General features: G+C 37.4%; 1 protein-coding gene across 5 annotated transcripts in view; it reads left to right on the top strand.

The window, feature by feature from the left end:
- Positions 1-26,871, top strand: part of ACVR2A (activin A receptor type 2A) — an 86,321-nt gene that overhangs the window by 13,658 nt on the left and 45,792 nt on the right. Inside the window, exon 1 of one of the 5 annotated variants that reach the window (XM_073807735.1) lies at positions 24,967-24,988. The exons of the other annotated variants lie outside the window; for them this stretch is intronic. Coding sequence (XP_073663836.1) covers positions 24,967-24,988 — 22 coding nt within the window. Of the gene's footprint in view, positions 1-24,966; positions 24,989-26,871 lie in introns of those variants that run through there. 5 annotated transcript variants of the gene reach the window in all.

Raw genomic sequence — 26,871 nt, 5'->3', positions numbered from 1 at the left:
TATGTGATTAGGGAGGAGAAAGGTGGTGGGGAGAGAAGAATGACAGAAAATAGAAGATATCAGGATGAATCACACACAGTAGGGGTAGTACTGTTTTGTGAAACCTCAGTTATGTGTGTGATTGTATGTATACATGTACTGGGTCACAGTGAAAAATGTATTTCTTACTGTGATTTGTAGTCAGAATGTTTGAAAGCCTGTGGTTCTAAGGGTTTGAGGTCTTGAGATCCTGAGATCTTTTTTCCCCTCTTACTGCATATGAGAGCCAAATGAAAAATATAAAGGAAGCCTCTTGACCACTTGGGACAGTGTGTTTCTGGTAAAGAGTTACCTTATGAGGTAGTTAACCTGTTTTACAGGTGAGAAAACAGGGTCATACAGCTAATAAGCATCATAATTGAGATTCAAACAGATTCTTACCTTATTTAAGAATATGTGCTTGGGCTTCCCTGGTGGCGCAGTGGTTGAGAGTCTGCCTGCCAATGCAGGGGACACGGGTTCGTGCCCCGGTCCGGGGGGATCCCACATGCCGCAGAGCGGCTGGGCCCGTGAGCCATGGCCACTGAGCCTGCGCGTCCGGAGCCTGTGCTCCGCAACGGGAGAGGCCACAACAGTGAGAGGGCTGCGTACCGCAAAAAAAAAAAAAAAAACAAAAAACAGAATATGTGCTTGATACTTTATACCATGTTATTTCCCCTGTAGGGAAAGAAGCCATGTATGACTTCCGTTGTGTTTCAGAGGATGAAAAACATCCCAATTGGTGGCAGCTCACCAGATTTCTTGAGACATTGGCTTAAGTATTAGGACAGGGCCACTGGAAGAAAATGGTTAGGAACTCTATATGAAGAATGACATGATGTATTAGAAAAGAAGGGGCTCTGTCATTTTACCTTTAATTTTTCTTATTTCTCTTCTGTACTACTATCCCTGCTCCTTCATACCTCACCACCAACATGGACTGTTAATTCATACTAGAAACAGCAAGGAAGGGTTTGAGGATGAGGTTTAGTGAGGAAGAGTAATATAATCTTGTCTTTAGCTGAAAGGAGAATGAGGAGGGAAACCCAAGTAGCTGGGCCACCTGGCCACCCAGATGAATTGGCTGTTCCCAAGTGGCAGTGTATAAGTGGGTGTAGGTAGAAAAGGGCCTGCTATTAATTGTGATATAAGCCGAAGTCTTGGCTTTGGAGACTTGTAGCTTTGATATGCTAACTGAAAATAGTTCTTTTTTAGTTATTAAAGGAAAGCCTCTCTTAAGCAATACTTGGTTAGTCTAGACTTAGTTACCCATTTTAGGTACTTAAAAATCAGAATCAATGTTTAAGACATCTCTTTCTCTTATGAATTAAGTTAGCAAGTATGGTGAAAACAAATTGATGCTGATTCTGATTTCTAACTTGATTTGGAACTGTCTTGGGAAGAAGTAGACTGATAGGAAGGCTGTTGTTCTTAACTAGAAAAGTAATGAAATGATAGCAGATACCTGGTTAATTGAATGGAAAGATGACAGATACTTGTAAAATGTGTTTATCTTTATCAAGCTGAGTTGAGATTCTTGATTTTGCAATGGGAATTACTAATTCATATAGAAAACGTTTCAACTAGTAATATCTGAAGACTTGGACTTAATATCTTTTAGCCCAATCTCTTACCCCTACGGTACTGCTTACCATGTTCTGTATTATAATTGCTCGCGAATGTGTCTGTCTTCCAGCTGACCTGGAGTTCTTTTAGGCGCATTCATTATAGCGCTAAGTTAGTATTTGATGTAGGTTAAGAGCATTGGAGCCAGAGTGGCTGGTGATATATCTTGGCTCCATTATTTTCTGTCTCTGTGACCTAGGGCAAGTTATTTAACCTCTCTCATCTGGAAAATGGAAATAATAATGGTACTTACTTTATACAGTTGTTATAAAGTGTAAGTGAGTTAACATATCTAAAGTGCATTGAATGATATCTGGCATGTAGTAGGCATTCTGAATAACTCAATAAAAATATTACTTGAAAGATAAAACACAGACTGGGAGAAAATATTTGCAATATTTGATAAAGGATTGTTATCCAAAATAAACAAAGAACTCTTAAGACTCAACAAGAAGAAAATGAACAACCCGATTAAAAAATGGGCCAAAGATACCTCAGATACCTCACCAAAGAAGATACGCAGATGGTAAATAAGCATATGAAAAGATGCTCTACATCATATGTCATCAGGGAAATGCAAGTTAAAACAACTAGGTACCACTACACACCTATTAGAATGGCCAAAATCTGGAACACTGACACCACCAACTGCTAGCAAGGATGTGGAACAACAGGAACTCTCATTCATTTCTGGTGGGAATGCAAAATGGTATAGCTACTTTGGAAGACAGTTTGGTGGTTTCTTACAAAACTAAAAATCCTCTTACCATATGATCCAGCAATCATGCTTTTTCGTATTTACTCAAAGGAATTGAAAACATTTTCACACAGAAACCTATACACAGATGTTTATAGCAGCTTTATTCCTAATTGCCAAAACTTGGAAGAACCAAAATGTCCTTCAGTAGGTTAATCGATAAATAAACTGTGGTACCTCCAGACAATTATATATTTTTTCAGCACTAAAAAGAAATGAGCTGTCAAGTCATGAGAAAACATGGAGGAACCTTAAATGCATATTACTAAGAGCCAGTCTGAAAAGGCTACATACTGTATGATTACAACTATATGACATCTGGAAAAGGAAAAATTATGGAGACAGTAAAATGATCAGTGGTTGCCAGGGATCGGGTGGGAGAAAAGGGATGAATAGGCAGAGAACAGTATTTTTAGGGCAGTAAAAATACTCTGTGTGATTTTATAGTGATGGGTATATGTCATTATACATTTGTCTGAACCCATAGAATGTACATCACCAAAAGTGAACCCTAAGGTAAACCATGGAATTTGGGTAATTCTGATGTATCAGTGTAGGTTGGTCTTCGGTAACAAATGTAACACTCTGGTAAGTGATGTTGATAATGAGGGAGGCTATGCATGTGTGGGGTCAGGGGGGTATATGGGAAATTTCTGCATCTTCCTTTAAATTTTATTGTGAACCTAAAACTGCTCTTAAAAAAAAAAAGGCTTTAAAAAAATAGTTGCTAATGTATATTTAGTGAGAAACTGATCTTTGGCAGATGGCCATGCTGTTTTGTTTAGGATACAGTACTATTTGTTTTATTTACAACATTTACATTTATTTATATATTTATTGGACTCTGGTTTAATTCTAAAACAGCAGCTGGTATCCAGGGAAGAATACAGTTGGCTCTCCCTGGGTTCCCCATCCATGGATTCAACCAGTTGGGGATCAGAAATATTTGGGGAAAAAATTCCAGAAAGTGCCACATTTGCTGCACATTGGCAACTATTTTCATAGCATTTACATTGCATGAGGTATTATGAGTAGTCTAGAGATGATTTAAAGTATGCATGAGAATGTACAGGTTATATGCAAATACTGCATCATTTTATAGAAGGGATTTGAACATCCTCTGGTTTTGGTATCCCTGGGAGGGGTGGGGAAGGTGTCCTGGAATCAATCTCCCTTGGATACCTAAGGACGACTGCACTAACATTTCCAGTTATGTAATTTGGTGGTATTGTTTTATATAGAAATATGGGGAGATCTTTTCAGAAAACTATAGAGTGGAGTAGTGCATCATTCAGTAGTATCAATATATTCACAAATGAGAGTACCTCAAAATCTTTTTTCCAAAGTGAGATAAAGACAAAAGGGAGCGAAACTGAGTTATTTGTAGTGAGTCATACAGAGTCTGTCATACAGAGTGAAGTAAGTCAGAAAGAGAAAAACAAAGACCGTATGCTAACACATATATATGGAATCTAAAAAACAAACAAAAAAATGGTGATAAGAACCTAGGGGCAAGACGGGAATAAAGCCAAAGACCTAGTAGAGAATGGACTTGAGGACATGGGGAGGGGGAAGGGTAAGCCGGGAGAAAGTGAGAGAGTGGCATGGACATATATACACTACCAAATGTAAAATAGCTAGCTAGTGGGAAGCAGCTGCATAGCACAGGGAGATCAGCTCAGTTAGCGACCACCTAGAGGGGTGGGAGGGAGGGAGATGCAAGAGGGAGGAGATATGGGGATATGTGTATATGTATAACTGATTCACTTTGTTGTAAAGCAGAAACTAACACACCATTGTAAAGCAGTTATACTCCAATAAAGATGTAAAAAAAAAAAAAGACAAGGGAGTGGGTATGTTAGGGGAATAACTGTAACTTCCAAAAGTGTATGTAGTTTTATTTTCTCAATATTTGAATATCATCACTTCTGGGAGGGTAACTTCTTTTTATTAATGCTTTATAGTTTTCTAAGTGATTTCATGTATGTTCCTATTTGATCCTGTGTGACCCTATTTGAGATAGGTTTCATGTTGTTTTGTTTGTTTGTTTGTTTGTTTTTTTAGCTCAGACTCTAAGATAATAGAATTAGTCTGAAGTCACTAACCAGTGGAGCTAGAACTTAAACCCTAATTTTTAAGTTCTTTGTTCTTTTATAAAAGTAAAGACCAACTTTTGCCTCATTATCCTCTGCTGTCTCCCACCCTAGGGGAGGAAGTGTTTGCAGCCATTTATACTAGAGGTAGTTGCTTTGCAGATAATCCTTATACCACATTTTAAGAAATTCATGCTTGGCGCTGGGCAAGGCGGGAGCCAGAAGTAGCAATACAGCAGTAGGAAGCACTAAAATGAGCTCTAATTCCAGGGCAGAGGTTGTTTTGCTCTTGCTTGGATAGCTTGATGGCAATCATAAATCCACATATGTTAATTATTGCTGAAGGAAATTTGTAGGTAAATCCTGCCTTTGATTGCTTCAGAAGTGCTTTTGTTAATCACTTTTTGCTTTTGATGAAGAATGGTTAAAATTGTTTTCCTAATGGGCCATTATTAGGTTAAGGCCCATTACACATGTGCCACAATTTTACATTATTACATTTCTTTGGTCAAAATTGGAACTGGCAAGTTATATCACAGCTCAGTCATTATGTAAAACAATGATGTTATTAATTATTACCATTTGTTAAAACAGCCATTATTAATAGTCACTGCTTATTGCATGCTGTGGGCTAAGTGCTTTTAAGTTTTAGTGATAATGTGTGTGACTCACCCTACAAGATAAGTATTATCCCCATTTTATAGGTGAAGAAACTGAGATTCAGCGACTTGCCTAAGGATACCTAACTAAATAAGTACCAGAGCCAGTGTATGTAGCCTAGATCTGCAGGGATTAAATCTATTATTCTGTTGAATCACATATTCTAAAATGTGTATTAAAACAGGAGTTACCAATTCCAGTGCAATGCGACTTTCTTTGAACCTGTTCTGCCAGGCTTCCCTCCCCCGTTCCCACTCTGACAGCAGCTGCTATTTGTGGTACTCCTCAAATCCTATGATGTAGTAAAAAATGCTGAGTTATCAAATTGAATTGTTGATAATATATCATGGGTACTGTAGCTGATATAGCAGAACTTTCTCCACCTCTTAAATGAAAGTAATTGTTTGTCCACAGCTGTTTAAAGACTGAGAAACAGAAGTTGTTCCTTTTGGTTATACAGTGAGCCAGAATCAGAACTAGGTCAGAATTCATTTGCTCTGATCACCACTTGAGTAATTAGTGAATCAAATGATCAAAGTAAATGCATCTTTTAAAAATGATTATCGTTGATTCAGAGAGGTTGAATTAATTGAAATTTGCTCATGTAGAACCAGACAAATCCAATGTTCTTTTTGACTCATATTTGGAAAAGAATTTAATGATAGTGGTTGTTAATTGCTTACTTGGTGCCTGTTACCTATGATTGGTGGGTGAGGAAGAACATGTTAGATAGACAAGAATGAGTGGTTCTGGCATTTGGATTTGTGATTCCCTTGCCTGCATTCATATTAAGACAGATTGGTAGGGACTTCCCTGGTGGTACAGTGGTTAAGAATCCGCCTGCCAATGCTGGGGACCCGGGTTCGAGCCCTGGTCTGGGAAGATCCCACACGCCGTGGAGCAACTGAGCCTGTGTGCCACAACTACTGAGCCTGCGCTCTAGAGCCCGCGAGCCACAACTGCTGAGCCTGTGTGCTGCAGCTACTGAAGCCCACGTGCCTAGGGCCCGTGCTCCGCAACAAGAGAAGCCACTGCAGTGAGAAGCCCACACACCTCAATGAGAAGCCCGCACACCGCAATGAAGAGTAGCCCCCGCTCGCCGCAACTAGAGAAAGCCCGCACAATGAAGACCTAACGCAGCCAAAAATTTAAATAAATTAATTAATTAAAAAAAAAAGATTGGTAAAAAGATTTAACACACACATTGTTTTTCCAAATCCAAGGACTTCAGTTTTCTGTTACTTTAACTTTTAAATTATAAATCAGCTTGCAGGAAACTGAAAGATGATGAAGAGAATACAAAGAAAAGGAAGTCCCTTATTTCTGTTTCTTAGGCTAGGAATAATGAATAAAAGGTGGCAAATGAGTAGTAGAAACCAATAAATCCATAGGGATTTGATTTGAATTTAAGTGACTGAATTTATAGAAAAACTTTAGTATTGTTGTATCCTGAATCCATGTAGCTATAACTGAAATCATCTGTCATTTAAGGGGTACCTACTGTGTGCTAATTATTATGCCAATTACTATGGAGGTTACAAAAGGAATATGAAGTCTTTGATTGTCTAAGAAACTAGTCACTTTGGAGTGATAAACCTTATACTCTAAACATAATACACATTCTGAAACTGAAAATGTAATATAAAAACATTTCATATGTTAATTATTAAAATTAATGGTGTTAGGCACTAACAGACATTTCTTTCTCTTTTTTGCGGGGGGGGGGCACTTTGGTTATCTTTTAGGACTTCACTAGGTGAGGGATGCCTTTCAGATTCTACTTGGTCTAGTCTTCTTGAGTCCTTCTGGGCTTTGTTTTTTCTGAATTTATTGCTGCTAAAATAAAAGCACCATTTGGATGGGGATTATGGCCCTCATGTTTATCACTGCATCCCTAGTGTCCAGTGCTCAATAAATATTTATTGAATACGTTAATGTGAAAGAGTCTTTCTTTTTCTTCTCACTGTCTTGAAAAGTTTCTTTCCTACCTTCTGTTTTCTTTGTTATCCTAAAGTATGTGAAATAATTCCCTCAAAGATTAATGATTTTCTAATTGCCTAATCTAAAGGATTCTTGTTATCTATATTCGGTTACTACTTGACTTTCCTGTAACTTTGATGCTATTGTCTACCTGTTCCTTGTTGAAATTCTTTTGTCCCTTTAACTCTCTCAGTGTTTCTGACTACAGCTCCTCACCACGCCAGTTTTTCAATCTGCCCATCCTTTTAGTTTTGCATTTCTCAGAGTTCAACCCTATGGAATTCTTAGTCCATATAACCTTCCCTGCTGAAGTAATCCCATTTCTCTTCTAAATATAGGTATCCATAGTTATATCTCTAACTTTGATCTCCCTCTTGAGCTCCAGACTTATTTATTAGCCATCCAGTAAACAATAAGCATATGTCAGAACTGGGAATATAGAGATGAATAAGACACAGTCTTTACTCTAGAGGACACACAGCTTAGTTGGAGGAGAATGATTAGTAAACTAAAAATTATGCAGCACATTATGTCAATATTAGAGTGCCTGGGACTGTAGAAAAAGATAGTCTGGGGTTTCCCTGGTGGCGCAGTGGTTGAGAGTCCGCCTGCCGATGCAGGGGACATGGGTTCGTGCCTCGGTCCGGGAAGATCCCACATGCCGCGGAGCGGCTGGGCCCGTGAGCCATGGCCGCCGAGCCTGCGCATCCAGAGCCTGTGCTCCGCAACGGGAGAGGCCACAACAGTGAGAGGCCCGCACACCGCAAAAACAAAAAACAAACAAACAAACAAAAAATAGCCTGATTCAGTTTGGAGGGAGTCAGGTAATGTTTTCCCTCAGTGATGCTTGAGGTGATCGAAGGATGATTAGAATTTTATCAGGTGAACAAAGTGGGAAGACTGTTTTATGTTGTCTTATCAAGTCTGGTGGATGTACTTCCTGGTGGTAAGACAGCCAGTATAGAAACCTCAAGGTCTAAGGACATAAAGCCTCAGGGCAGAGAGTGAGAATTGTCCAGTGGAGCCAATGTCAATACCAGCAAAATGGTATGAAGTATTAAGTCCAGAGGGAGAAAGGTGACTGTAAGAACAGGAGAGTCAATTACAGAATCCATTACTGCTCAGTCAAAAGCAGTGTGTGTAAGGGAATGATTTAGGCTAAGGCTCTGAAAGTGATGTGTGCTAGATTTGCCCTTTTCTGTGATACCTGTTGTATATTATAATAGTGGTCATAGTAAATTAATGCAGAGCTTCTCAGGCTTTAATAGGCATATGAATCACTTGGAGATAATGTTAAAAATGCAGATGTTGATTCATTGTGTCTGGAGTGGGGCCTGAGGTTCTACCTTTCTAACAGGCTCCCAGTGATGCCATGCTGTCGGCCCCGTACTTTGAGTAGAAAGGGACTAAAGGAACTGAGAGTGGCCAGACAGATGCAGAGGAAACAACTTATATGGGGCATGAATAATTATTACATGTCAAATTTGAGGAACTGGAATTAGTTCGTGAGACCTAGATCATAAGCCCTATTATGGGGCATGTGGAACAGTGATGGGTGAGTGCAGAGGTGAGCAGGGATCAGGACTTGATTTTCGAAGGAGTGTTAACTTCATGTTGAAGGCTGTGGAAAGGCCATTTTGAGCCAGAGAGTGCTTCATCAGGTTAGTGCTATTTAGCATAAAGAGATGCGTTAAGTTTTCATCAGGGTGAGGTCAAAGTACTTGTGGTTCATCCTGATAAAGTAGTTGATGATATAGGTCTAAGCTGGAGAAAGATTTGAGTCTTTGGCCAGTAGATTTACAGGCATGAAATCAACTTGGCAGAAGAAGAAGAAAAAAGAAAACCAAAGATCAAACGCTTTGAAACGCTAATTTTTTCAGCGTAGGGGGAGAGGACAAGGAAGAGCTTGTAGAGGAGAACCAGCTGTGGCCAGAAAGGTAGAAGGAAGATTAGTGTCATTGTAAGAAATCTAGATGGAGGGAGTATTTGATGGTGCCAGAGAGATTAAGTAAGATAGAACCTGAAAAGTCACCACTAAATTTGTAAATTTGGAGATTATTTGTAACTTTAGCAAGAGACATTTCAGTGGAATGGTGGAGACAAAAACCATGTTGTAGAAGATGGGGAGTGAGTTGTGAATAAGGAAGTAGGTTTGGTGGTGGTCGATTACTTTTTAGGAAATGTTGGCTGAGAAGGGATGTAAAGAGATGGAAGAAAGCTAAAGTTGAGATGTTTATGTGCTTGAGGAGTTGGTTCAGGAGAGAGCTAATAGAAAGGGAAAGATTAAAATTTAAACCTCTTGGAGCCAGAAACCTGGGTGCCATCTTCAATGCTTACTTCTTAGTGTTCTGCCAAATCCAAGAAATTACTAAATCCTATAAATTTTACCTTCTGGATATTTGTTGAATCTATTCTTGCTTTTCCATTCCCATCACCAGTGTGTTAGTTTTACCCTTACCATTCCTTGCCTAGACTCTTAAATGGACCTTTCTCCCTCCCACTTCCAAACAAAGCAAACAAAAAAGCACCAGGGAAAAAGAAAACCTGTCTTCTATACTCTTTGCTAGAAACCATGGAGACTGTAGATCCTGAGATCTATCATGAATGTGGAGATCTGACCCTGACGCTCAACAGCTTAAATCCCCCCCACCGACTTCTCATCACCTACGTAGGACGAAGGTCAAGCTTTTTAACATGACATATAGTACCCTCTGGGACTGTTCATTTCCAGCTTAATTTCCTGCCATCACTGCCTCCCACTTTGATCCTGTAACACTAAAAAAACCTCCTAATCTCTCCCCTCTCCCCACATACTTGTTTTTTGCCCCCAGACTCTACTCATTTTGTACTTCCTGCAGTTCCTGTGGGGCCACTCTTTCCTAGGCAGACTGTTAGGTACTCCTTTCCGTATTCCCATAGCATCTTATTCATCCACTTATTGTTATACTCCCTACATTATTGACATTTTCTCCAGTTTTCTCTGTTCACATAAGATCTGTAAGGGATTCGTCTCTGAATTTTAGGTGCCTGACTCAGTGCTGGTAGAGTTGGTGCTCAGCTCGTGTTCATTGATTAGTTGTAATCAGAATTGTATGTGGGGGTAGTGGCATTTGGACCTGGGAAGAATGGTAGTATTTCAGCAAGTGGCCTTTGATGGAGAAGATTCAATTCAGAGTGGCCAGCATGTGTAAGAGCATTGAGGCGGTAAATGTGATAATACTTACAGATAGGCTGAATACTTCTTTTAGACAGGAGAGAAAAGGTAGAAAATGTAATGGGAGATATGGTTAGAAAAATAAATTCAGTACAAATGAGATGGAGTCTTGGATGCTATGCTTTAAGATTTTAATTTTCATTTTTCCCCCGTAACAACCCTTGTAGATTGTTAAACTGAGAAGTTACACCAACTCTTGAATTTTGAGGAAAGGCTCTATTTCTTCTTGAAATAACAATGTGAAATAACCTGTTTATTTTGTGCAAAGTTTTAGAAATGTCTGGGTTTTTTTTTTTGTTGTTTGTTTTAGTTCCTTTCCTAAAGATTATAAGATGCTGCCCGTTATGAATATATCAGTACTTCCTGTTATTTTAATATTTTTAAAACAATCCTGATAACTGCTATGTTTTTTTTTCCCCTCAGATTATCATTCAGTAAGGGTAGTTTACATTATTCTTCCTTTAATATTAGAAAATATTCTAATATTATACTTTTATACCCTTAAGAGAACTTTCTAAAGTTGCTCCCTTTTGACACGGTAACATCAGTAAGTCTGGAGGTCTTGCTGTACCCATGCCTTTTCAGGTTATTTGTAAAAATGTTAAAATTGATTTTACATCATTCATAAGGGAGACTGATTATTCATTCTTGTCTTTTGTGTATTCCCTTAAACCAATAACCAGTTTATTACTGTGGGACACTTTTAGTTGTGTGTTTAAATGTGATATTGTGAATTGTGGAAGGAAATCCAGGGATTGAGTGTGTTTGGGGAGCTATTAGACAAAATTAGGTCAGAAAGGGGAATAGCATATAGGTAACAGTCATTCAAAGGGGTGTGTCCTTTATTGTGCTCCTGTAGAGAAAACAGAAAGCTGTGGCCTGTGCTTATGCTCTAGTTGAGGAGAGAATTTTATATATAAATCGACAGTAAATGTTACAATATAGTTTATATTTAAGTGCTAAGTTGCATGAGAAACCAGCTGAATGCCAGTTGGGTAAGTAAGAAATCCCAAGACCAAGAAAAATCATCAAAAGGTAAAGGTATCCTGGAGAGCTTCATAAAGAAAACGAAACTTCAATGAGCCTTGAAAGATGAATTAAAATTTAGATAGACGGGAAGGTGGTTGCTGTGGGGTTGAGAGTTGGGGGAGGAAAGGTGAAGGTAGGGACAGGAGCTCAGATGGGGGGGACAGTGAGGTAGCATACTTGCGTTGAGCGGGATATGGATGTGCTTGGGGTGTAGGAGAGCGTGAGTGTGGGGGTGTGAAGCTTGTGGGCACGTGTGAGGAGACAGCATGTGAGGGCGTGTGGGGGTGTGTAAGAGGAAGGGGCGGGGGCGTGTGAGGGTGTGGTGGAGTATGAGAGAGGAGGGTGTGTGAGGAGACGTGTGTGTAGGGGTGTGAGAGGAGGGTGGGGGTGTGAGGGTGTGTTTTGGGGGAATGCGTGTGGGTGTGAGAGGAGGGTGTGTGTGGAGGGTGTGAGTGTGTGTTCTCTTCAAAGAGAAAAATTTTTTACTGGAGTGAAAAATGTCTGAAGTACAAGGAAACCTTCAATATTCAAACATGCCTGTTAGTCATTGTGGTCATCTCATGTAGCATAGCCTCAAGTTAAGTGTTGGCCTATTTCTTCCTCCTTTTAATATTCTACCTGGTGATCTCTGTTACTTCTTTAATCAAAAATGTGCTTTTAATCTCAAGTAACTCTACCTACCTGCTGTTTTTGAATTAGTCTTTGAGTAAAGTATACCTTGCCAGAGTGCTGAATTTAACAAGTCACTTCTGATTTTTCTTGTTCAAGCATTTACAACTTGAGAGCAGGTGTCACACTTTGTAAAGTTCTTTGGCCTATCCTAGTACCCTGTGGGCTGCCTAGGACAGAGATTTACCCTTTACACTTTCAGGCCTGCTGACCTGTCACTATGGAGGGACTCTGATACCATAGGTAATTATCCTACACCTTTTAGTTGCAAGAACTGTTTTCCCTGACTTTTTTCATTTATTTCTCCTGTTAATCCATTCACTCTATTGTGAAGACCCCACTTCTTCCTTCTTTCCTTTTAATGGGCTTTGTTTTTTATTATTTCTCAGTATAGACTGCTTTCTGTATGTGTGCCATTCTTTTCCTTGAGTACCCTCTTCCTTTGACAGATATCTTTACTTTCCAAATATAGCTAGAATATTTTTCATAAACTGCTTCTTTTCTGTGAAGCCTTTTCTAATTAATCCTTTTTATCTCTTTAAGTCTTCACATTCCTCATGTACTTTGTTTGCAACGAAGCAAAAATATTATTTTAAATAATTTCTAAATTTTTGGTATATCTGATATTCAGAATGGATTACAGATTCCCCAAGGGCAGAAAGGGACTGTTTTATTTCTTTTGGTGTGTTTCCATAACACTTTGCTTACTCGGAGTACTTAGATATGGGTATTGTCTGATGTTCGGAACTCCCCTCCTGTGCCCAGAGCACATGCGTGGAAAGGTGTTTCCCCTGCAAAGTCGCAACTTCTAATTCTTACACTTGTGGATTTTTATGATATTAAGAATTTGTTAGGAAGACATTTTCTTTTTCCTTTTGGTCACTGTTGAGTAAATGCTGACAAGCTAGTACATTATTACTAAATTAATTGTTAATTACCTTCTGCTAATCACTTTCTTTAATTTTAATACCTAAATTCTAAGGACCTGAAGGGACATCAAGAAATAATTTAATTTGGTCTGCTTTTAAAGTCAGAGTTTTATTTAAATAAAGAGTTTTGTATCTTATCCTTCATAGGAGATTTTGCACAACATCTATCCTAGGTGCCTGTGCATTTATGTATATATGGTGTATTTAATTATAAATAAATTTTTAAAGCTGATGTATCAATATTTTGTGAAAGAAAACAAAAAGGTAAAAAGCTGTGCTATCTGCTTCAGGTAAGTCCTAGCAAGAAAAAGTGTGGAACAGTTGCTTTTAAGCCTTGTACTATCTTTTTGGTTTCAGTGGAATTGAGCAGATATGTATTGAAAAACTCATTTTATAAATATTCTGAGGACTGAGTCCCCTACTTAACCATCTGTTAAGATTTCATTTTAAAGACAAACTTGCCTCCTGCTTTCGGGATCATCTTAGAACACTGCTCACAGTGCCATCTTCTTGTTCTTCTTCAAGATGAGATCTTGTTTATTTTTCTGCTCATTCTCTTCTCTTGTTACTTCCCATTAACATTCCTTGTGACTTGATTTTGTTTGTTGGTTGGTCTTTGGCATGAGTAGGAGAGAAACAATTTAAGTAGCTGCTGTATTAGGAATTCTTACTGGTGAAGATTGCTAGCTCTCTGATGCAAGTTTCTTTTTAATCCCAAGTAGTGGCAAACCTGATCATATACTTCCATTTCCTCCTTTGAATCAGCATTGGAAACATAGAGCCCATGGTTTGGCATGTACATATTCTACCCAGTAAAATTTAAATGATTGACAGTTAACTTCTTAAATGTGTCCTGCCTACCAGTTTTGCACCTATCAAAAAGGAGTCATACATTATTTCTCCACATTGAACACATTATGTAAAGCCCAATTAAAAGTAAAATATGCCTTGATGTAAAAAGCTTCTTATATCTTAATGGAAAGTTGGATTCCGTGGATATTCAATATGCTAAGTAGTTGATTTAAAGCATTGGTAGCCTACATTGTGTTCTGATTTATATTTTCAGAGTATTTCTCAAGAGAAACCTCTATCTTTTGTTTCTTTATCAGTCTGACATTAACAGATTGCCATGGTTTTTCATCTGATGTTTTGGTTTATCACTGCCACTTCTGAAAATTCAGGAAACTTGTCATTGATGCATCTCTTGGCTTATACAATTAAAGAAGTGTTGGTATGACTTCTTCCTTTGACGGAATTGCTACCAGGTGACCATGGTAGGAATCTGAGTCACCTACTACTATCTCCAGGTCATCTGGTTGAGTAGGATTTGTGACAGATGTTGTTAAATGCATCCTTTCTGAAAGTTATAATGATTTTCTTTCCTAATAACATATACTTTAACTCCCAAAATCTTATTCATTTGGTTTTATGTATAGATCTTTTAGTGATGGAAGTTTTACTTGTCTTTTTATGGTTTCTAGGATTTTCCTTTGTTAGAGATAGCCATTGCGTCACCTTCTTGGGGGCACCTTTTATGTACAAAGGAGAAGAAGCAATGAGAAAAATTCCAGAGAATAATTTCCAAGTATAAGAGAGGACTATTTTTAGAACAGGCAGGGTGTTTTATGTCCCTCTGAGTAGCTCATTTACTTGACACCTAGCTTGTAGTTCCCACTTTGGAGACATCCATGGTAGCTTCATTTCCAGGTGATGTTCCTTAAACTGTGCATGTATATTATTTGTGATAAAGCATTGTTTTGGATTTTTTAATGGGGTGAACTAATTGTTATAGCTTTTAGGAGATGACTGAACAGATAGAGTGAGTATGTTCTAAGAAGATCACATATGGCATGTGTTACAGTGAGGGCATTGGGCCAATCAAGCTCAGGATGGTGGAGTGTCTAGAGCAGTGCTGCAAAAGAAATATAATGCAAGCCATACTGTGAGCATATAAATTATACAAAAATATAATTTTAGATTTTCTAGTAGCCACATTAAAAAACATTAGAAAAAAAGGTGAGATTAATTTTAATAATATACTTCATTTAATACATTTTATTAGAAATATTACTTCAACATGTAATCAGTATGAAAATTATTAATTTTTTTTGTACTAAGTCTTTGAAAGCCAGTGTATATTTTACACTGACGGCATATGTTAATTCAGATTAGCCATCTTTCTAGTGCTCAGTCACCACGCATGGCTAGTGACTACTGTATTGGACAACTCAGGTGTCGTAGAGTGTTTGCTGAATCTCTAAGATACACTTGGTGCAGGTAATTTTGTATGAGATGGTTTGTAACTTCAGGAGGGAGTCAGATTGAGAAACTGGTGTGAAACAACTTTGGTAGATGGTGGGAAACCAGCTGGAAGATGAAAACATCAGAGATTCAAAAGAAGGTGAAAATAGGAAATGGCAGGACTTGACAATGGCCAGTATTCTATAAGAAGAACAAAATAATTATCATTTTAAGGAAAACAGCTTTCCCAACTAAGAGCTTTTTAGCCTAGGCTATGTCATTATAGTTTGGAGGAAAGCAGTAGCTACTCATAATGGCACCCAAGAAAAACCACTGAGATCAACAGGCAAAATTGATTGCAGAGAAATAGTGTGGGTGGCAGGGAGGCAGGGGAGGATGATTTACACTAATATAGTAGAGAGGAAGGGTCTGAGGTAAATGATTGATTTTTATGAAATAGGAACTGGACCAAGTTCTTGGTGACTTAAGAGCAAATGAAAGATTATGCAGAATACTATATCAATATTTATTGCTTAAGCAGTGAATAAGAGGACCTAGTGATAGGGACATTGGCCACAGTATGTAAGTGAGGTTAAGAGCTCATACTTTCAATTTTGGTCCAGTCCTGTCCTGACCATTAACTTTACGTTCCTTGGTGAGGTAAAACCACCCAAGCCTCAGTTTCTTCATCCATAAAATGGGCAGAAATAGCATCTACTTCATAGAATTACATGGATTGAATAAGATTATGTATTCAGTGACTTTGGCCAGTATGACACATCTTCCTGTTATTCCTCTTAGTTTGGAATATCCAGAGGGAGGAAAAAGAGATACTATAGTGTTTTCTTGGAATACATGCTTACACCACATCTTCTGAGCTATTACCCCTCAAAGCAGTTTTCAGAGTTTAGGTTGGTAACAGTTGATGAAAATTTCTTTATGTGTAATTCCTATTAAGTGAAGAAAGACTTTCTAAGTCTTGTTTTGTGAATTGTTTGGATAGTGAAAAAAAGAACAGAAATCTGGAATTGAGTCACAGCTCCACCACAGTGACCTAATCACTTTATCTTTCTGGGACTCAATTAGAATTGAATTGATTAGTGTTTCTCCAACTCTGGTTTGAGGACCTCACAGCATTAGAATCACCTTGAGTACTGGATAAAAATGCAGTTTCTTGATCTCCACTGTATACCCACTGAGTCAATCTCTGAGAGTAGAGCCAAGGAAGTTTTATTTTGCACTCAGGTATAGCTGATCCACACCGCATCTAGTTTGAGAACCACCAGAAAGGATGATTCTGAGATCTTTTTTGTAAGTTCATTGTATTATAAGCCTAGAGTAGGAGTTGGATAGGAATAATGATATCTATTCCTATTTCCCCTGTAGGATTGTTGTGAGGATCAAGTAAGATATCTTTCAGTTTGTAAACATAAGTTTAGGTGAAAAGATAATTAAATTTTAGACTCCTATAGATTGTAATACATTTTTAAAAAATTTATTTATTTATTTTTGGCTGCATTGGGTCTTCGTTGCGGCGCGCAGGCTTTCTCTAGTTGCGGCGAGTGGGGGCTACTCTTTGTTGCGGTGCGCGGGCTTCTTATTGCGGTGGCTTCTCTTGTTGCGGAGCATGGGCTCTAGGCGTGCGGGCTTCAGTAGTTGCAGCATGCGGGCTCAGTAGTTGCGGCACGTGGGCCCTAGGGTGCGCGGGCTTCAGTAGTTGCGGCACACGGGCTTAGCTGCTCTGTGGCATGTGGGATCCTCCTGGACCAGGGACTGAACCTGTGTCCTCTACATTGGCAGGCAGATTCTTAACCACCGCGCCACCAGGGAAGTCCCTGTTCTAATTTTTTAATTTAGGCATTAAAGTGTTTAATACTAGGAATAATAATTCCTAATAATATTAGGAATATTTTTTTAAAAGAATTTTTGTGATTCAGTTGTTTAGGTTGTCCTATTTAGGGATTATCTGTACTTTCATACTGTTCCATCAATTAAACCCTCTGCTCTCAACAAACAAAAAAACCACCCCCACTACTAGGGTGTTTTCTGGGGATAAAATATAATCCCCCATTTTTTCCATTTCCAGAGAGGGCAGACTGTTACTGGGTATATACTTTGTGTTGGTTATAGCGTTTCATGCTTTAAAACATTCTTATTTTGGTATCTAATCCCTATACATAATTTAATATATAGAAATACTTATTAAATGGTTTTTAAGCATGCAGTGTGTTGACCAGACAGCACACTTTTAGAGAATTCAATTTAGTTGGTCTGGACTGGGGCCAGAAATGAGTGTTTTGGTGATTTAGATGGAGGTTGTTCATGGCCCACACTTTGAGAAGCATGGCTCTGTTTCTTGTTTCCTCTAGAGGCATAAATTTTGTAGGCACTGGCTGCACAACATAAATTAGGAATAGTTTGCTTCCAGCTTGAAAGTGAACATAAAAATATTGCACATTAGAACTCTACATGTGTTTGTGTATGTTTTTCCCATAGGAACTCAAGATGGTGTTACCACAGATGTCAAAATGAAGGGACAAATCTACCACCTGCAGGTTAAAGCTGTTTAATATCGCAGAAAACATTTTTATAAGAAAGAAAATCGTAGGACATTGTTGGATCTTGACTGAGTCTATACTTCTTAGCCTTCCTTTTAAAGTTAGTTTCAGGGATTCCAAAATGTTACCATCCATTAGTGAAAATTTAAGATTTTGTGGCAAAATAAATAGGGAAGCAGAAAATAAGATAGGCAGTGTGTAGTACTTCTGTTAGAAAAGCTGTTGAGCTTTATTGCATGCCTAGTACTGTGCTCCTGCAAGCATGATCTGCAACACTAGCGTTCACCTCTTGAACTGATTAAATGCCTTTATTCCCATGAACAATCCTCAGTTTTTGGTCCTTTTTCCTGTTTCTTATTTAAACAGTCTGCTCAATCACTGTTACTTCTGTTTTTCTTGTAATATATCTCAATTTTTGTCTCTTACCCTGGCTTCTTGGTTTCCCTTTTTACTGTATGGTATAATTAATGAAATCGCTTATTACAGATTTAAAATTCCTAAGTACCAGACTAAGTAAAAAATTAAAAATTGGTTTGATAAAACCCATTTTCTTTACTTATACCAGTGCTGCTGCCTTTTCTCTTAGGTATTTACTCCTAAACCTCTTCTCAAGTGTTAGGTATATGCTGTAAGTGCTAATTTATATTTGAAAAATGCTAATGTTAAAGAGAGATCATAGATTTTGTGGCACCTAGGACATAATTTTCATCAGCTTATCACTTGCATTCTCTTCATCAGACTTATGAGGCTTTTAATACCTATTGATACTTAAGTTCCTGTTGGGCTCAAACTTTTATTGCAGTCATTCCCTGTTCTTAGTTTGTTTTTAAAAAGCAAAATTGTTCTTCACTGAAAATTGGGGCAGGTGGGTATAAGTGCTAAATGGGAAGAGGGTGTGTAAATTCCACCAGGAATTGGTTTTCAGATTCAGTGAAGGCCAGGGATTAGAATTGTTGACCCCTGAGTCACCAGCCAGCCAGCTGCTTAACAGAGAACAACTCGGATGATTGCAGTTGTTCCCCATGTCCTTTCAACTGCTTTTTATCTCCATCCTTTTCTTATCTCCGGTTGCTCCTGTCCCTTCTCCATCTCCTCAGTGCACAAATACATCAAAAAAAGGGCAACAACAGTAGCATTATTGCTAAAGTTTTTGTGTCTCTGAATTCCTTTGCTTTCTGCTACACGTCTGAACCCAGATTTCCATTTCTAGGGTAGCCCTAAACCTACACATTGGCCAGCTGTGTCCTTAATTAGTTTCTGGCACTGGAAAAGTAGCTTTTAACTTGGAAGAAAATGCCCTATATTTGAACTTTCTTGAATCTTATTTTGGTATCTTTCAGTGGCTTACTAATAAGAATTTTTTAACCTCATGTTTAAATGTTTCACAAATAAAAGACTGGGAACAGCCCTGATAGTTGTTAGGGTTCTGTGGATCTTTGTTCCTTAAGAAAATGGTAGATATAAACATTTCTGGGTGGGAGGATGTTGAAAAAATGGTGGAATGGCACTCAGGGTGGGCCCAACAATTCTTTTTAAGACATTTAACGTACTGAACTTATTAGGACATATAAGCAAGGATGTATCAATGTGTTAACCCCCTTCCACTATCAGATTTAAAAGTAAATAGTTTAACTTTATTTACTCTTCTTCAGTTCTACATTTCCGGGGTTGTCTGTCATACTCCTGAACGCAAAAAGTTCCTTTTACTATTAGTTTAAGTAAAGAGGAGTTTTTCTGGTTTTGTTAATGGGGTATATAGGTGGTGGCTTATTAGAAAATAGTTTAATCATTCGTATAGAGGACTTCCGTGGCGGTCCAGTGGTTAAGACTCTGCGCTTCTGCTGCAGGGGGTACAGGTTCGATCCCTGGTCAGGGAACTAAGATCCTGCATGCTGCGTGTCGCAGCCACACACACAAAAAAATCATTCATTAGATAGGAAATCTTACCAGCTATTGATTATTGTTGTAGTAGACATACCTTGTTTTCAATGTAAACGTGACATTTCAAATGCAAGTTATATTAGCGAAGGTGATAAAATTTGTGGACTAACTATGAGTAGTGTGCTTTATAGAGGTTTATCTGAAAGCTTTCTGAAGGAGACTAGTCTAGAATGTCTATGTTCTGCTCTCCCTTTGATACTTGATGAAAACTGTTAGTGCTACATTTATCATGCTGCTCTTTTACTCTTTGAAAACCAAATTTCTTAACTACTGCATGGATATAGCATATTTTACAAATTGGAAGTTTGTGGCAACCCTGCGTTGAACAAGTCTAGCGGTGCTGTTTTTCTAGCAGCATTTGCTCACAGCGTGTCTCTGTGTCAAGTTTGGGTAGTACTCACAATATTTCACACTTATTCGTTATTTGGTATGGTGATCTGTGATCAGTGATCTTTGATGTTACTGTTGTAATTGTTTTGGGGCACCACAAACTGTACCGATACAAGACGGCGAAATTAATTGTTAAATGTTGTGTGTATTCTGACTGCTCTACCGGTCAGCTGTTCCCTCATCTCTCCCCCTCTCCTTGGGCCTCCTTATTCTCTGAGACACAACAATATTGAAATTAGGCCAATTAATAACCCTACAGTGGCCTCTTAGTGTTTAAGTGACAGGAAGAGTCACACATCTCTCACTTTAAATCGAAAGCTAGAAATGATTAAGCTTAGTGAGGAAGGCATGTTGAAAGCTGAGATAGGCCAAGAGCTAGGCCTCTTGTGCCAAACAGCCAAGTTGTGAAAGCAAAGGAAAAATTCTTGAAGGAAATTAAAAGTGCTACTCCAGTGAACACACAAATGATAAGCAAAACAGCCTTACTGCTGACATGGAGAAAGTTTCAGTGGTCTGGATAGAAGATCAAACCAACCACAATATTCCTTTAAACCAGAACCTAATCCAGAGCAAGCCCCTAACTTTCTTCAGTTCTCTGAAGGCTGAGAGAGGTGAGGAAGCTGCAGAAGAAAAGTTTGAAGCTAGCAAAGGTTGGTTCCTGAGTTTAAGGAAAGAAGCTGTCTCCATAATATCAAACTGCAAGGTGAGAGCAGCAAGTGCTGATGTAAAAGCTGCAGCAAGTTTTCCAGAAGATCCAGCTAAGATAATGAATGAAGGTGACTACACTAAAGAACAGATTTTCAGTATAGACAAAACAGCCTTCTATTGGAAGAAGAGGCCATCTAGGACTTTCATAGCTAGAGAGGAGAAGTCAGTGCCTGGCTTCAGAGCTTCAAAGGACAGGCTGACTCTCTTATTAGGAACTAATGCAGCTGGTGACTTGAAGTTGAAGCCAATGCCATTTACCATTATGAAAATCCTAGGGACCTTAAGAATTATGCTAAATCTGTTCTGCATGTGCTCTATAAATGGAACAACAAAGCCTGGACATCTGTTTACAGCATGGTTTACTGAATATTTTAAGCCCACTATTGAGACCTATTGCTTAGGGAAAAAAAAAAAAGATTCCTTTCAAATATTACTGCTCGCTGACAATGCACCTGGTCACCCAAGAGTTCTGATGAAGATGCTCAATGAGATTATGTTGTTTTCATGCCTGCTAATGCAGTATCCATTTTGTGGCCCATGGATCAAGGAGTAATTTCAACTTTCAGGTCTTATTATTTAAGAAATACATTTCATAAGGCCATGGGTGCTATAGATAGTGAGTGATTCCTCTGATGGATCTGGGCAAAGTAAGTTGGAAACCTTCTGGAAAGGATTCACCACCATTCTAGCTGCCATTAAGAACATTTGTGATTCATGGGAAGAGGTGAAAATATCAACATTAACAGGAATTTGGAAGCAGTTGATTCCAGCTCTCACAGATTGAGGGGCTTGGGGTTCAAGACTTCAGTGGAGGAAGTAACTGCAGATGTGGAATTAGCAAGAGAACTAGAATTAGAAGTGGAGCCTGCAGATGTGACTGAATTGCTGCAGCCTCATGATAAAACTTGAATGGATAAGGATTTATTTCTTATGGATGAGCAAAGAAAGTGGTTTCTTGAGATGGGATCTACTCCTGGTGAAGACACTGTGATGATTGTTGAAATAACAGCAAAGTATTTAGAATATTGTATAAACTTAGTTTATAAAGCAGCTGCAGAGTTTGAGAGGATTGACTCCCATTTTGAAAGAAGTTCTGTTGTGGGTAAAATGCTATGAAACAGCATTGCCTGCTACAGAGAAATCATTCATAAAAGGAAGAATCAATTGATGTGGCAAACATCATTGTTGTCTTATTTTAAGATAGTGCCAGAGCCACCCAAAGATTCAGCAACCACTAGCCTGATCAGTCAGCAGCCATCAACATCAAGGCAAGACCCTCCGCTGGCAAAAAGATTATGACTCACTGAAGGCTTAGGTGATGGTTAGCATTTTTTAGCAGTAAAGTATTTTTTACTTAAGGTATGTACACTGTCTTTTCAGGCATAATGCTTTTTGTACAGTTAATAGACTACAGTATAGTGTAAACATAACTTTTATATGCACTGGGAAGCCAAAAAATTTGTGCGACTTGGTTTATTGCGATAGTCACTTTGTTGCAGTTATCTGGAACCCGAACCCCGAGGTATGCCTGTACAGAGAAGTATGAATACTTATAGTAAAAATTATTGCCTGTAGTATATATATTTTGTTCCATTAAATTGTGGAGGGAAAATTTTATTGAGATACTATTAATAATTCTTTTGTGGTAAGTAACATAGAATAAAATTGTTAGATCTGGGCAGTATTAATATAGCAAGTCTATTAAAGTGTTCAAGAAAAAAATGTTTTCTTCAAGTTTAGAAGAGATTTGAAGGAAATGTTTTAAAATTGTAAACATGAAAGATTTAGATAGAATATACTTTGTAATATTAAATAAGAATGAGTGTGTTAATCTGGCTTTTACTATTCCTGCTACTCTTTTATAAGATTCAGACAAGCCAACATCTAAAACAACCTTGGTAGCTGTTGAAAGGTATTATATGGATGTGTTTTCTTTAAAATGGGCAAACATGACTTTTACAAATATAGCTTTTACAGGTTTTACACAAGAGGCCAGTAACTGTAACCTAGAATCAAATATTCATTTGATTTAGAACGTTTACCTGAAATTTTTGCTTAGTTTTCTCTGGGTTTTAGAGGAAGGGTGCATGTTTTGTATTGTTGTGATTTAGAGATTTTTTTAAAAGGGTTATTAGTTTTAAGAGCTTTCCCCTTTTCTCTTATGAATTAAGTAGCAAATGAATCTTTCATTTTTGGAGGGTGGGGTAATAGTTATAGAAATATCATAGAAAATTAACTGAGTATTTTAATTTTTTAAGAGCTAAGAGATCAGTAGTTTCTTAAGAGTGAAGCTGGTAAATATACGTGTTTTTAAAAACTTACTAAATATAATCAAACTGTGTTCTCAGTTGTTTGAGAACTATTTCCAAATTAAGAGTTGATATTTTGCCTTTTTTCGTTTCATGATCTGGTAACTCTTATTAAACTTTTCCAAGCATTTTTTCAATGCTTACTCCACTCCAGTATCTCACCCATTAAAAGGGGTTAGGGATGGGGAGGCGGTGGTAGAAAGAATGTATCAAGGCCTGAAGGAGTTTGATGTTCCAAGAAAGAACTTCGCTTGTCTGGTGTGAATTAAGGCTGGGCAGAGGCCAAACTGTGGAAGGCCTTATAGGATTTGTTCAAATTTTATTTTAAGGCCAAGGGTAGTGGAAAGCCATTGAATGGCTTTAAAGTGGGGGAGTGACTTGATTTTGTTTGAATAGGATAAAAGTGGAACCTGGGAAATCAGTTAGGGAGGCTATTGCCCTAGCCCAGGGAGAGAGATTGGTGACTTGCAGTATAACTTGCAGTATAGCCTTCTTACTCCGCTGACACTCACCGCCTTCAAAAACTAGCTAAGATTTTTTTACAATTTGATTTCTTATGACCAAATTATTTTGCTCTTTTTTTTTTTTGATGTCAGTTATCTATAAATTTTCATTTGACAAGCTAGGTAACATTATTTTATTGTTTTATTCATTTAAGGGTGCTAGTATGAAAGTATGGTTTCTTTATAGCTAGTATGAAGGCCTGTATAGAGGGTTTATTTGCTTTCTAAGGTGTCTGTACTACCTGTCTACTAATAAGGAGTTGGTGGTATGGCAGTTCTGTAATACCAAGCAGTGATGACTAGTGAGCTCTTTTGTATGCTGTCAGGATATCTCATTCAAATTTTATATTTTTTTAGTCATCTTTTTATCTTCCAAATTCAGTTCCAACACAAAATCCTACTTTTTTAGAGGCAATAACATGAGTTTTTTCCTTTAAATAAAATACATTGCTAAAGAAGCATACTTGAAATTCCCTAGTCTTTGTGACCTTCTGATCATTTATTTATCGTTTGTGCCTTCCCATTTTTACCTTACAGGAGGAATTAGAATAAGCCTTAATTGAAGTTCAGAAATATCTAAAGATTTGTAAGTTTCTCTCCTGCTTTCTACTTCTAGTGTCTTGTTTTGAAAATTAGGACTCATTTTTTTCTTTTTCCCAGGTTGAGGTTAAAGATATCTCAAATTTTGAAAATATTTTTTTTTTACTATTTTGTTTAGTACTTAAATATCAAAATGCCTTACCAGCACTATATATTTGTTGAATGTGGAAGATGCTTTACCTGTGTGAAAGACATAATGTCCTCTTAAGATTTCATGTAGTGTGTCACCAAAGTAGACTTTAAAAGTGTCCCGCCAAGGGGCAGAGGGGTAGAAGGGTGGAATTTTCTAATTTGTGAGGGGGAAAACATTGGGCTTCTGTTTTTCTTGTTCTTTGTTTGTAGAAATCTCTCCCTCATAATGTTATAAGAAGCCTACTTATATTGGTTAAAATTAGAAGAAAGCAGGTCTTTTCATACAACCATTACCCACCCCCCCCTTTAATTATTAAAAAGGCACAGGGAGGTCGAGGTCTGGAAAGTTGCCAGGTTTTCTTGGACTGTCCTAGAAAAGTAATCTTAAATGTGTTCCCAGGTTCTAGTCAGTTGAATCACAAATTTGGAGTTTTGTGATTTGCTCTTTTCCTGTTTCCTATTATTCTATATAAACTTTATGTATTCAGGAAAATGAAATTCTTTGGCGGTTGATGATAAAATCAATGTTTTTATTCCAGGCTACCAACAAAATATACCAACTTAAAGTATATTTCTGCCTAAAAAGATGTCAAGTCATTCCTTAAGAGAATGAGAACGGTTACGTTTAAAGGTGTAAAGATGTTACTTTTAAAGAAATTTTTCTTTCTTTTGGGGGAGAACTTTATAATGGATGTCTTTTGTTATTTAGTGTTTAGTAATTCAGCACAGATTAAGTTAGCATCTTTTATTGAACAAGCCAGGGGTAGAGCATCTTCTGTGCTTAAAGAAGAGTTTAAAAAATGAGGTTCTTTAAAAATTTTGCTCCACAGAAAGGTAGAGATGGATGAAAGGTATTAGATGGATGTGTTTATCTTTAAAATGGGCAAACATGACTTTTACAAATACAGCTTTTACAAATTTTACACAAGAGGCCAGTAACTGTAACCTAGAATCAAATATTCATTTGATTTAGAATGTTTACCTGAAATTTTTGCTTAGTTTTCTCTGGGTTTTAGAGGAAGGGTGCATGTTTTGTATTGTTGTGATTTAGGGATTTTTTTAAAAGGGTTATTAGTCTTAAGGGCTTTCCCTTTTCTCTTATGAATTAAGTAGCAAATGAATCTTTCATTTTTGGAAGGTGGGGTAATAGTTATAGAAATATCATAGAAAATTAACTGAGTATTTTAATTTTTTAAGAGCTAAGAGATCAGTAGTTTCTTAAGAGTGAAGCTGGTAAATATATGTGTTTTTAGAAACTTACTAAATATAATCAAACTGTGTTCTCAGTTGTTTGAGAACTATTTCCAAATTAAGAGTTGATATTTTGCCTTTTTTCATTTCATGATCTGGTAACTCTTATTAAACCTCTTTGTATTGAACTAGATCTACAATTAAGTGAATTAAAAACTAAAATTTGTAAGGGCTTTATTTACAGAGGTTTTGCTTGCCTCTTTTATAAAAGGAAATTCTATTTCAAATTTGGTGTTCTCTTTGGGCCTCTAAAATTTTGTTAAGGCTTTTTAAGAGAGAGGTTTGAGAAATTTATGTTTTCTTCAAACCCTGGTCTGTATAAAAGTAGACATATACTTATTTTGGACCTATATGAGGAAAATCAGTCACTTATGAGTTAACAGTGTTAAAATACATTTTAGGCGGTTATCTTAGTAATTTGTCAGGAATTAACATTAGGAGTCCTTAGATAACCAGTGGTTAAATGTTGACATCTGCTTTCATTCTCCTTCTCACACCCACGTATGCACACACTGTGTCTAGTGTTACAACGTACAGTGTTTATATTTTTATTTTATACAACATAAGTTCTGTTTTTAGTTTATATTACTTTAGCTAGGTGGACAGAATCTTGAACTGTTTTGTCAGACTGATAGTACTGAGTATAACAGGCAAGGCAAAAAAAATTTCTGGGAAAATTGCCAGAAAGTGTTTGTGTTTTCCTTTGGAAGTGATTGTTTGGTGGTAGGAAGGTGCTTAGTTTAAAAAAATAAAAATAAAAATTAGATTGACAGGTCCTAAAATGTTGCATTGCCATCCAGAAATTTTATTTGAAAATTTGTTCTCCTTCCTCATATTTCTAACTTGTTTATCAGAAGTCGTTTGGGACCTTGTGGACTTTACTTTTTTTCCTAATACTTAAAAACAGCCCAGGGCAGCCAAATAGGGAAGGTGACTTCTGTGATGTTTATTAATATAGAAAAGAAAGGATACCAGAAGACCTTTGATGTGTTTATAGATGCATAAAAACAAATTATTTAAATGAGTTTTAAAGAAATTACACAACACATAGAAGTAATAAACAAGAATTTTAGATTCTTCTCTTCTAAGTACTGAGCATCTTAGTTATAAATATGAAGGCCATTGGTGATTTTTAAAATAAGGCTAGTTGTGATATAGCTGTTATTTAATATAGTGAGTTTTCAGTTTGTATTCTTGTCCTTTAATAGAAGTGTACTGCTATTTAAAACTTCTCTAATAAGTATTGCTGATTTTCTTCAGTTT

Source organism: Tursiops truncatus, chromosome 7 (genome assembly GCF_011762595.2).
Source record: "Tursiops truncatus isolate mTurTru1 chromosome 7, mTurTru1.mat.Y, whole genome shotgun sequence".
Classification (NCBI taxonomy): domain Eukaryota; kingdom Metazoa; phylum Chordata; class Mammalia; order Artiodactyla; family Delphinidae; genus Tursiops; species Tursiops truncatus.
This window is presented reverse-complemented; position numbering and strand designations above follow the sequence as displayed.